Here is a 13,178-nt window from a genome sequence, read left to right as displayed (position 1 = left end):
TGTACATATCTCCTTGATGGTGAATAGGCTGGTGCAGGCGATTTTCATTAGCTTCCTGTCTGCTGTGGTCCAGTTTCCATACCATGCAATGATGCAGCTTGTTGGGATTCTCTCCACTGCTCAACTGTAATCTTGAGCATTGTCCAGCTCTCTTCAGTCCCCTCAGAAATTAGAGGCATTGGTGAGCTTTCCTGACTATGTCAATTATGTACACGAGAGATTGTGCGAGATGTGCACTCCCAGATGTTTGAAATTGCTCGCACTTTCCTCTGCTGTGCCACTGATGTAAAGAAGGGCATGAGTGACAGGAGTTCTCCTGAAAGATGATAACCATCTCCTTCGTCTTGTTGATGTTGAATAGAGGCTATTCACCTGGCACCAGACCTCGAGTTCTTTGACCTCCTCTCTGAAGGCAGTCTCACCATTGTTGGTGATGAGCCCCACCACTGTCATGTCATTGACAAACTTGACAATGTGGTTACTCGGATGTTTGGCCATGCAGTCACGTGTGAGTAGAGTGTTCAGCAATGGGCTCAGCACAGAGCCTGAATCTGCACACTTCACCGCTTTTGCTATGGCAGCCATTCTAACAAAGACTGCAAGAATTGTATGAGGTTTGGAATGCAGCGCAGACCTGCAAACAAACTAGCCTCTCCTCTACTAACTCTGTCTACACTTCCCACAGCCTAAAGAAAGCAGCCAACCTAATCAAGCACCCTCTCACGCCAGTCATTCTCTCTTCTCCCCTTTCCCATCGTACAAGCTTGAAAGCATGTATGACCAGACTTAAGGACAGCTTCTATCAGACTGTTCACAGACTCTTTGTTGGACCCTTCATACACTAAAGAACTCTTCATGATGAAGTGATCCTCTACATGCTCAACTTCCGATCTCCCAATCTACCTCATTGTAGCTCTTGTGTGGCTTAGCTGCACAGCACTTTCTCTGCAACACCCTTTTCCGCATTCAGTTTCCTTTTTACTGCCTTGATGCACTTACACACAGTGTGATCTGACTGGACGTTATACAAGCAAAAGCTTTTCACTGAATCTTGGTACATGTGATTAATAAACCAACACAGCATTACACTGCCTTGTCAAATTTTTCCACTCACATCTTGAGTTTCACACTCTGTAGGACAGTACTCTATGGAATTGGACTCTGCATTAACTCCAATTGTTAGCTAAACCTTCCTGTTTCCAAACAAGCTAAAATTGCAATGACCCACACCAGAATCTGCCAATAGTGATTACTGAGTAATAATTACCAGGGAATGAGTCCTCCGGTGGATATAAAAGATCACACTACTTTGAGGAAAAGTTAAAAAAAAACTATTTCTGATGTCGGAGCCAATATTCACCACATCAGAAAACATGAGTGGAAAAAAACAAATCTTCTGGCTATTGTTGTTTGTAGGTCTGATATTACAAATTGAGTGACACATTTTATACATTACAACCATGTTGTATACTTCAAAGGTACTTCATTTACCTTGGGTATTCTGAAAGGTGAGTCTTTCTGAATTCTTCTTTTCTTGAAGGCATTAAAAGCCCAACAGTTATTTGAATTAATTTAAGGATGCATAATATGCTGCTATGATGTACAGCAAATAACTAAATAATCTGTATGCATCTTAGTTCAATAGTGAGGCATTAATTCTTTTGGCACTAATCTGCTTGCAAAGTACCATAATTCAGCCCAATAACAATCAGATTCTCTTATGGTCTCAAGTGAATGCTTATTTCGATTACACTGATATTTCTTCTGCTGCTGGTGCTGTTAGGATAAGGCTAGATGTGAAGTGAAAAACTAGGGATGCTGGCAATCTGAAATAAAAATGGGCAACAGGAAATACTCAGCATCTTTGGTGAGAGAAACAGTTAACAGTTTGAAGCTGATGATTTGGCTAACTTTTCATCAGAACCAGGAAAAAATTAGAATTAAAAATTGTCCATTGGTGCCAACCATATCACAGATATTTCCCTGTGTTGTTTTCACTTAGCTCTGATGAAGCATGAACAAACTGAAACATTAACTTTATTTCACTCTCCACAGAACCTGCCTGACTTCTTGAATATTTACAACATTTTCTATTATTAAACCAGAAATGAAAATCCAAGCTATTTTATTTCACAGCAAAATGAATTTCTGAACCATAATAAGCTAATTTAATTGCGACAATTTATCTTCATAGCTTCAAGGCTTCTAGCTTTATTTTCCATTTCAATCCAAAAGAACACCAGTTGCAGAGTTGGATCATCTGGCTTGACTCAGACAAGAAGACATTTAAAAGGTAAAGATAACAACTGTGGGGAAACTTGATTTTCTGGACATTCAGGAGATATCAAGGCCTTGGTTAAGAGAAAAAAGAAAGTGCATAGCAGGTATAGGCAATAGGAACCAATGAGGTGCTTATGTAGTATAAGAAATAAAACCATAACAAAAAAGCTTTGACTAGTGACCGATCCGGACATTGGACAGAGGGCATTTCACACAGGTCCACTGCCCGAGTGCTGCAATGGCCTTTGCTGCAACTTATTAAAGGCAGAAGTTGAAAGATTCTTGATTGGTCAGGGCATGAAGGGATATGGGGAGAAGGCAGGAGATTGGGCCTGAGAGGAAAATTGGATCAGCCATGATGAAATGGGGGAGCAGACCAGATGGGGCTAATGGACTAAATCTTCTCCTACATCTTATGGTCATACGATATAGGAGCAGAATTACGCAATTTGTCCCATCGACTCTGCTTCGCTATTTCATCATGGTTGCTCCATTGTTCCTCTCAGCCCCAATGTCCTCCATTCCTCCTGTATCCCTTCAAGCCCTGACCAATCAAGAATCTATCAACCTTTGCCTTAAATATACATTAAGTAAATATACTTAAATATACATTGCCTGTGGCAATAAATTCTACATATTTACCACTCTCTGGCTAAAGAAATTCCATTTCATCTCTGTTCTGAGAGAATGGCCCTCTATTCTGAGGCTGTGTCTTTTGGTATTAGACTCTCCCACCACAGGATGCATCCTCTCCACATTCACCCTATCAAAGCCTTTCACCATTTGATAGGTTTCAATGAGGTCACCCTCATTATTCTGAATTCCAGTGAATACAGGCCCAGAGCCATCAAACGCTCTTTATATGACAAACCATTCAATCCTGGAATAATTTTCGTGAAACTCCTTTGAATCCTCTCCAGTTTCAGTAAATCCTTTCCAAGATAAGGGGCGCAAAATTGCTCACAATACTTCAAGTGAGGCCTCACCAGTGCTTTATGAATTCTCGAGATTTTATATTCAAATCCTCTTGAAATGAATGCTAACGTTGCATTTCTCTTCTTCACCACAGACTTAACCCGCAAATGAACCTTTAGGGAATCCTGCACATGGACTCCCAGGTCCCTTTGTGCCTCAGACTTTTGTATTTTCTCTCCATTTACAAAATAGTCAACCCTTTCACTTCTTCTACCAAAGTTCATGAACATGCACTTCCTGACACTGCATTCCATCTGCCATTTCTTTGCCCATACTTCTGATCTCTCTAGATCCTTCTGTAACCTCACTACTTCCTCAAAACTACCTGCCCCTCCACCTATCTTTCTATCTTCAGCAAAGATTGCAATGAAGCCATCAATCCCATTGCCAAAATCATTGACATATAATGTAAAAGAGGTGGTCTCAAACAAGTCCCTGTTGAACACCACTAATCACTTGCAGCCAACCAGAAAAGGCTCCCTTTAATCCTAGTTTTTGCCTCCCGCCGACCAGCCACTGCTTTACCCATGCTAGAACCTTTCCTGTAATACCACGGCTTGTAGCAAGAGAGGACTTAAGAAATAAATCAGGAGGGCTACAAGAAGGCATGAAATTGCTCAAGCAGACAATGTGAAGTAGAATCCTAAGAGATTCTACAGAAATGTTAAGACAAGAGGAATCCAAGAGACAAAATTGGTCATCTGGAAGATCAAAATGGTAATTCATGTGTGGAGCCAAACAGATCGGGAAGATCATAAATAATACTTTTGCATCTGTATTTATTCACGGCATGCACATTGATATCTGCCAGTCTTTGTTTATGCATATTATATGTAAAATTCTATTGTATTTCTTTTATTTCTGTAGCTGCTTACAAGAAAATGAATCTCGAGGTGGTATATGATAGCATATACACTAGACACTTCGATAACAATTTTACCTTGAGCTTTGAACTATGAACTTTGAAATGTGATGATGTACAAAAGGTCAATATTGTTTTCAGAAGTGTGCTTTTGAAGGCCCCTCTCTGTTGTGCGTACATTTCTAGTTCAGTTCCCTGTGGCGGTGCTCTGGCAGGAGATAAGTAGGAGTCTCATTAAGCTGCATAAGTGGCCACTTCTAGTTGTTCTCACCATGTCCCCTGGAGACTTGCAAAACTCCCCATGAAGATGTGGCAGGAGATCTGAAGCACCCCGTGGAAATTCACACTTTGCAGAGGTAGAATCAACTCCAATGAAAGCTCAGCTTCAGCATGGACTCTTTTATATCAAAGTGGCAGGACTTTCATTTTAATATCACATAAAATATCAGCTTTAATAAATTGAAGAGAGCTATATTCCTTTGATATGAAAATAGAAACTGCAAATATATTTATCCCCCTAAGACTTCTAAGCCTGCTGCAAAAATCTGTAGCTCAAATAAGCACTCGCAATTCCCTGAATCACAAGATTTCCATTCCCCATTGTGGTTCCCCTTTTACACCTTCTCTTCTCACATGCTAACACCTCCCTCTGGTTCTCCTCCTCATTCCCTTTCTTCCAAGGTCCACTCTCCTCTCCTATCAAATTCCTTCTTCTTCAGTTCTTCCACCTAACACCTCTCAGTTTCTCAGTTTCTCCTCCGTCCCCCAGCTTCCTACCTTCGCCCTCACCTGGTTTCACCGATCACCTCTGGGCTTGTACTCCTTCCCCTCCCCCAGCTTCTTTTTCTGGTTTCTTCCTCATTACTTTCCAGTCTGATGAAGCATCCCCGGTCAAAATGTCGACTGCTTATTCCTCGCCATTGGTGCTACCTGACCTGCCCAGTTCATGCAGCACTTTGTGCGTGTTACTTTTGATTTCCAGCATCTGCAGGATCTCTTGTGTTTGTCACAAGATTTGTAATTGTTACTTCTCAGTAGTGGATTTATTTGGTCTGACATTGACTCCAATGAAAACTGGCACTTGCTGAGCAAAACTGTATTAAGCAGGAAGTAATAGAGTCTGCAAGATTTTATAAACAGTAACAAAGAAATAAAATGAAACAGTGCAACATTACCAGTTGTGATATTGCGTAACCAATGATAACATCTCCTTCAGGAACATCCCAGGATACACTGGCTGAGTTGGCCTTCAGGTGACTGACAGTGACATTCACAGGAGCTGGTGGTCTATCAGCTGAAAGACACAAATTAGTTGTGGAAATAAGACATATTTCCTCAGGCAGTTGTCAAAAAATGTGACAAATATTTATCCCTAAGAGCAGTAAGACATTGAAATGGTCATCTGGCATCAGCAACCGATGGAACACTGTTACTTTTATGATCGTAAGGATGAAGTTTAAGGAATACTTCATTTAAATAAAAGCATTCACTTAGTTAGCCCTTTGAGCAACATTTATTATCTCTATAAAATGAGGGTATCATTTCTGAAAATGTCTGCAAAATATTGCTGTCTTTTTTGGTATCATTAGACCCACTCCTTCCTCCCTCAGGTGAAAGAAATGAGATGGCTGGGCTTCAGGGATCTCAAGTCCCATAAATGGCTGACGGCTTCCACTCCTTCAGGATGAAGTGATTTGCATCTACATATTAGATGTAATGATTTCACAGAGGGGTGGTGAAATACCCTTGGCATGGATTGGGAACCAACTGCAATCAAGAGGTATGGTGATAGGAGCCAGTAATACAAACAAGAGCCAGTCTTCAGTTGAATGAATATACAGCACTCTCCGTGAAGACAGCAAGTAACTGGCTCAGAACAGACCACTTAAGAGATGTCGTTTAGAAATCAACATACTGTTGTATACATCAACCAAACTTACAAATAAAAGTGCTGAGTTAATTGCCCTACATCAAACTGGGCATCAGAAAACATTAGCTGAGATGTTTGCACCACTATAATCGAATTCAAGGAAGATTCCAGGTTAGCTATTTGGATACTTAGCAAAGGCGTCTTAATAGGCATACTTGCCTGTCAATGAACATGCAGGAAGTTTGTGTACCAAGACAGTCAGCCTTCATAACGCTAATGAAGATCAGAATCAGAAACAGGTTTATTATCACTGACATATGTCATGAAATGTGTTGTTTTCCAGCATAAATATAGTGCAAGACGTAAACAAATTCTATAAGTTCCAAAAGAAATACATAGTGCAAAAGGCAAAAACATTAGGTAGCGTTCATGGGTTCATGGAGCGACCGTTCAGAAATCTGATGGCAAAGGGTAAGCTCTTCAGGCTCTGGCACGTCCTCCCCAATGGTAACATACCAAATCTCCTCAAATTCCCAATGACACAGAGCCGCTGACTTGCCTTCTTCATGATTTTGCATGTCTGCCATTTTTGCACTCAGAAGCTTTTAGGATCCTGATTTACTTTGTCTCAAATGTGTTTAATGGTCTTGTCAGTTATGTGCTCCCTTGTAAATATGTAATTCTATGGAACCTAAAATGTTGAAGTAAGCCACAGTGGTAATTTTAGAAATTAGGCATAAACGTAGACATAGAAAAGCACAGCACACGAACAGGCCATTCGGCCCACAATGTTGTACCGAACCAGCTAGACAGTAAATCATAAACACCCAAACACTAATTCTTCCTACCTACACCATATCCATATCCTTCCATCTTCCTTAAATCCATGTGCCTATCCAAGCATCTTTTAAAAACCTCTAACCTATTTGCCTCTACCACCATACCAAGCCATGCATTCCAGGTATCCACAACTCTCTGAGTAAAAAACTTATCCCTCACATCTCCCTTGAACCTACCCACTCTCTCCTTCAAGGTATGCCCTCTGGTATTAGACACTTCAAATCATGGGAAACAGATAATCTCAGTCCACTCTGTCTATGCCTCTCATAACCTTCTAATCTCCCCTCAGTCTCCAATGACTCAGAGAAAACAACCCACGTTTATCTAGTCTTTCATGACAGCCCATGCCCTCTAAACCAGGCAACTTCCTAGTGAACCTCTTCTGCACCTTCTCCAAAGCCTCAACATTCTTCCTATAGTAGGGCAATCAGAAGTAAGCAATACTCCAGATGTGGCCTCATCAGAGTTTTATAAAGTTGCAACATAACTTCTTGACTTTTGAATTCAATGTCTCGACTAATAAAAGCAAGCGTTCCATAGGCCTTCTTAGCCACCTTATTGACCTGTGTAGCCACTTTCAAGGAGCTATGAACTTGGATCCCAAGATCTCTCTGCTCAGCAATACTGCTAAGGACCCTGCCCTTTACAGTGTACTGTCTCCTTACATTTGCCCTACGAGGAGCAACACCTCACATTTATCTAGATTAAACCTCATCTGTCATTTCTCAGCCCATATCAGAAACTGGTGTATATCATGCTGTATTCTTTGCCAATCTTCTACACTATCCACAATTCCACCAATCTTTGTATCATCTGTAAATTTACCAACCCGCACATCTACATTTACATCCAGCTCATTATTATGCATTAGGAACAGGAGAGCCCCAGCACAATTATATTCAGTTATTTGCTGTTACTGTTGTTCTTAAAGAGTATGAAAACTTAATGTGCTTTATGTTGCTGAAGATACGAAGATAGGTGGAGGGGCCCGTAGTGCTGAGGAAACAGGGAGTCTGCAGAGAGACTTGTAGGATAAATTGGAAGAATGGGCAAAGAAGTGGCAAATGAAATACAATGTTGGAAAGTGTATGGTTATGCACTTTGGCAGAAGAAATAAACAGGCAGACTATTATATAAATGGGGAAAGAATTCAAAGTTCTGAGATGCAATGGGACTTGGGAGTCCTCGTACAGGATACCCTTAAGGTTAACCTCCAGGTTGAGTCGGTGGTGAAGAAGGCGAATGCAATGTTGGCATTCATTTCTAGCGGAATAGAGTACAGGAGCAGGGATGTGATGTTGAGGCTCTATAAGGCGCTGGTGAGACCTCACTGGGAGTACTGTAGGCAGTTTTGGTCTCCTTATTTAAGGAAGAATGTGCTGACGTTGGAGACGGTATAGAGAAGATTCACTAGAATGATTCTGGGAATGAGAGGGTTAACATATGAGGAACGTTTGTCCGCTCTTGGACTGTATTCCTTGGAATGAGGGGAGACCTCATATAAACATTTCAAATGTTGAAAGGCATGGACAGAGTGGATGTGGCAAATTGTTTCCCATGATGGGGGAGTCTAGTACGAGAGGGCATGACTTAAGGATTGAAGACCGCCCACTCAGAACAGAAATGCGAAGAAATTGTTTAGCCAGAGGGTGGTGAATCTATGGAGTTTGTTGCCATGGGCAGCAGCGGAGGCCAAGTCATTGGGTGTATTTAAGGCGGAGATTGATAGTTACCTGAGTAGCCAGGGCAACAAAGGTTATGGTGAGAAGGCGGGGGAGTGGGTCTAAATGGGAGAATGGATCAGCTCATGATAAAATGGCGGAGCAGACTTGATGGGCCGAATGGTCGACTTCTGCTCCTTTGTCTTATGGTCTTATGTTCAGGGAAATTCCTCCTGGAGATTCTCCCAAGTGATACTTCCACCAAGTTTCCTCTGCATGCCTATCTGTTATGCTGAATAAAGGCTGGTAACATCTATAGTTCTGCATGGATCATTCAAAGTCCTGGCACAGTCTTTACAATGAGCATATGAATAAAAGGAACCAAATGCTGTTGTGTAGCTCTGAGAGGTGCTGTTCCATCATACCAGCTGTCTGGTGTAGGCATGGACTGAGTGAAGTGAGGTTGCTATCTTGCTCAAAGGGAAGACATAACCAACAGCTCATCATCAGGCCATTCTCTGTGAGTTTCCAGAAACTAGCAAAATTGTTGGCAAAAGACTGTCAATAGTTAGTCCATCTATTTCTTAAAAGAAGAAATCCATGACTTGTACCGCAGGAAGAAAACAGGAAAGCAAAATGTTTTAGAACTTTTTTTAAATAAGTAGAAATCATAACGGTGGTATATAGACTACTGTTCCCCTGACTTCTCTTTGTGTCTTGCACACTACTACTCTAGAATTTGTCATGGACCCATTTTCAGCCCTATTCTTTTTCTCATTTGCAAATTGCTCCATAGCAAGAACTTTGGACATATATATGTCGGTGACATTTCCTCCTAATGTTCTACAACGCATTTCCACTGCCCCTCTTGCCTGTCCAAAATGCAGTCATAGGTACACAATGCATATCCAATAGCACTTCAGAACTTAAACAACTAAAAAGTCGTAGACACAAGAGGCTGTAGATCAACATAAAGGAGCTGGAGGTCTGATGAATGCTATCAACTGAAACACTAATTGTCCGCAGCTGCTGCCTGACCCATTGAATAGCAATTCTCCAATCCACTTACTTAATTGGATCTTTAAAAAACCTCTGGGTACAATTTATCTCATAAAATTCATGCTTGATCTCTCTGATACTGAAAAATATCAAGCTGTTCTATCACATTAATCTTAACTACAGGCTATAGTAATTTCCTGACTTCAGATATGATGCTAACTATTCTATAATACCTGGTTTCTCACAGTTGCATTTATAACTCAGAAATTTCTACAGATGTACAATGGAGAGCATTCTAACTGGCATCATCACCGTCTGGTATAGGGAGGGGGCACTGCACGTGATCAAAGTTAGCTGCCAAAAGTTGTGAACTCAGTCAGCTCCATCATGGGCACTAGCCTCCCCAACATCCAGGACATCTTCAAGGAGCGATGCCTCTAAAAAGGAGGCTTCCATCATTAAAGATCCCCATCACCCAGGACATTCCCTCTTCTCATTGCTACCATCAGCTAGGAGCTACAGGAGCCTGAATGCACACACTCAGCAATTCAGGAACAGCTTCTTTCCCGCTGCCATCCGACTTCTGAATGGACACTGAATCCATGAACACTACCTCACTACATTTTTTTTTCTTTTTGCACTACTTATTTAATATGTTTAAATATACTCGCTGTAACTTACAGTTTTGATTATTATGTATTGCGGTGTACTGCTCTGCATAACAATAAATGTCATGATGTATGCCTGTGTTATTAAACCTGATTCTGAATCTGATTAACAGACCGCATGCACATTTCCAATACTTAGTGTAATATAATTGTCATGCACTTTGAACAATCTCTTTCAGTAACTATCTACACATGGTTATGACAGCAAATACTCAGATGTATCACTTCCATTGAGAAGGTGAGAAAACATTGATGTCAAACAGCAAACATCATATGGTAACTGTTCTGGGACCTCTACTTTTCGTGATTTTTATTAACGACCTGGATGTGGGGGTAGAAGGGTGGGTTGGCAAGTTTGCAGATGACACAAAGGTTGGTGGTGTTGTAGATAGTGTAGAGGATTGTCAAAGATTGCAGAGAGACATTGATAGGATGCAGAAGTGGGCTGAGAAGTGGCAAATGGAGTTCAACCTGGAGAAGCGTGAGGTGGTACACTTTGGAAGGACAAACTCCAAGGCAGAGTACAAAGTAAATGGCAGGATACTTGGTAGTGTGGAGGAGCAGAGGGATCTCGGGGTACATGTCCACAGATCCCTGAAAGTTGCCTCACAGGTGGATAGGGTAGTTAAGAAAGCTCATGGGGTGTTAGCTTTCATAAGTCGAGGGATAGAATTTAAGAGTCGCGATGTAATGATGCAGCCCTATAAAACTCTGGTTAGGCCACACTTGGAGTACTGTGTCCAGTTCTGGTCACCTCACTATAGGAAGGATGTGGAAGCATTGGAAAGGGTACAGAGGAGATTTACCAGGATGCTGCCTGGTTTAGAGAGTATGCATTTTGATCAGAGATTAAGGGAGCTAGGGTTTTACTCTTTGGAGAGAAGGAGAATGAGAGGAGACATGATAGAGGTGTACAAGATAATAAGAGGAATAGATAGAGTGGATAGCCAGCGCCTCTTCCCCAGGGCACCACTGCTCAATACAAGAGGACATGGCTTTAAGGTAAGGGGTGGGAAGTTCAAGGGGAATATTAGAGGAAGGTTTTTCACTCAGAGAGTGGTTGGTGCGTGGAATGCACTGCCTGAATCAGTGGTGGAGGCAGATACACTAGTGAAGCTTAAGAGACTACTAGACAGGTATATGGAGGAATCAAAGGTGGGGGCTTATATGGGAGGCAGGGTTTGAGGGTCAGCACAACATTGTGGGCCGAAGGGCCTGTACTGTGCTGTACTATTCTATGTTCTATGTAACCTGTTTTAAAGAATCCTATTATTTATAACTTAAAGTCAATTTGGTTTGCTATTCAAAATAAAGTTGCATTCAAAAATATCAAGATTGGCAAGGGGTTGATCAGTATATTAAACTGATGAGCATTGTTTGAACAAGGCATAAAATTAATGCACTATTCATAAAACCTTATCAGTGCATCAATCCAAAATTGCCTAATTAAGACTAATTGTGCAATGATCACATTTCTATTTATCAGCTCAGTGATCTCATTATTCCAAATTCATTCCTCTTTATTACAGAACGTTAACGTATCCATGTATGTATTACTCGATGGATGAGCCAAGAGGGCACTTTGGATTCCACGTCATTCTCTTGTTCCACAAAACACGCTGACAGAGAGAGCTACTGCACAGAATTAATGGTCAGATCATGAGTCCATCTTATGTGGTTCCAGATATGGTCATATTTCCTCAAAGAACAGTTGCCTAGTATTTTCAGTGCGCCCCAGCGGATATGTGTCATGGATACTGGTTGTCCAAGGTAATAAATACAGCAGTATTGTCCCGAAGTATGACCCACTTTCACTTTCTAAAAGAAAGAATTAGCAACTTGAAGATCACTGTAAAATATTCTGCAGAAGAAAAGGATGAGTTCCAGTGCTGTCCATAGATTCCATTTGCCAGGATTTTCTTTTCCTTGATGCAAGGGGGAGGATGAGCTGAATTGCCACAACTGAGAGGTGCCTAGCAACCAGGAGCAGGTTCTGAGTGACACACAGACCTCACACTTTGTATCCTGATGTGCCACCATGGAACATCCTGCTGGACATTGGTGGCCTGTTGCTGTCAAGAGCTTTCAAATTGCTTTACCTCTCAGACAGATGAAAAAGTGAATTACTTAAAAATAAAGAAGTAATTTAAAACACTTTAAAATGCAAACAAATAATCAAAAGGGTAATGTTTTAAATGGGATCCCTGCCGGTAAGCCTTGCAGGTTGGGGGGTCCTGTGCAAGGTACATTTCTGAGCAGATCAGTGATGAACCCAGCGGTAGAGTCAGAGGTCCGTGGAAGCTTGATACATGCTCAGGATTGAACGACTGACAGATGGGGGTTCTCTATGGAACCAACATCCATTAATCAGTACAATTTGGTCCAACCTGTAAATGTACAATGCCACCTTATGACACCTACAGTCACTAAAATTCCTTTCTTCCAATTCTGCAGACACATCAAAATGAGCACAAATATCACCATTCCATTGAAATTGGAGCATTAATAAAGCTCCAACACTGAGTGGGTTCTAGCAGTTCATTTCATATTAGCATGATGGCATGGACCCAGCACTGGATCCATTTCCAATCCGATACCTTTTAAAGCACTCCTGCAATGTCTGCTCTGTGGCAGACTCTGAGTGAGGCCTGCGGACCCTCATTCAGCCTGTAGTGCATCTGTTTTGCTTTGAGAATGTGTTTTTCTCCATTAAAAACTCTTCATGGGACTGTGTTTTCCCAATATCAACAATGTGATAGTTCATTGGTCTTGCTTCATTTCCTCCTGGTTTGAATGTGAATGTGCTTGAGTCTGACTGTCCATGACTGAACCGGTTTACACTGAATATCATTTATCACTGTTGAATCAATACACAATATAGTAATGATGAAGCACTGCTTTGTAGTAAAAAGGATGCATAATAACCCCTAATAAGACTTTTTGCTGAATGATTCTGTATCCTTGTGTATTTGCCCAATGAAGCAGTGGAGGCTACTTCAGTAAATATATCTAAGACAAGGTTG

General features: G+C 41.3%; 1 protein-coding gene across 2 annotated transcripts in view; it reads right to left on the bottom strand.

The window, feature by feature from the left end:
- The window catches only part of fndc4a (fibronectin type III domain containing 4a), a 216,672-nt gene that overhangs the window by 127,672 nt on the left and 75,822 nt on the right, over positions 1-13,178 (bottom strand). For both annotated transcript variants that reach the window (XM_072279032.1, XM_072279024.1), the window contains exon 2: positions 5,293-5,411. In XM_072279032.1, the coding sequence (XP_072135133.1) occupies positions 5,293-5,411 (119 nt within the window). The remainder of the gene's footprint in view (positions 1-5,292; positions 5,412-13,178) is intronic.

The sequence above is a fragment of the Mobula birostris genome, chromosome 2 (genome assembly GCF_030028105.1).
Source record: "Mobula birostris isolate sMobBir1 chromosome 2, sMobBir1.hap1, whole genome shotgun sequence".
Taxonomy (NCBI): Eukaryota; Metazoa; Chordata; class Chondrichthyes; order Myliobatiformes; family Myliobatidae; genus Mobula; species Mobula birostris.
Note: the sequence above shows the minus strand (reverse complement) of the source record. Positions and strands in the feature narration are given on the sequence as shown.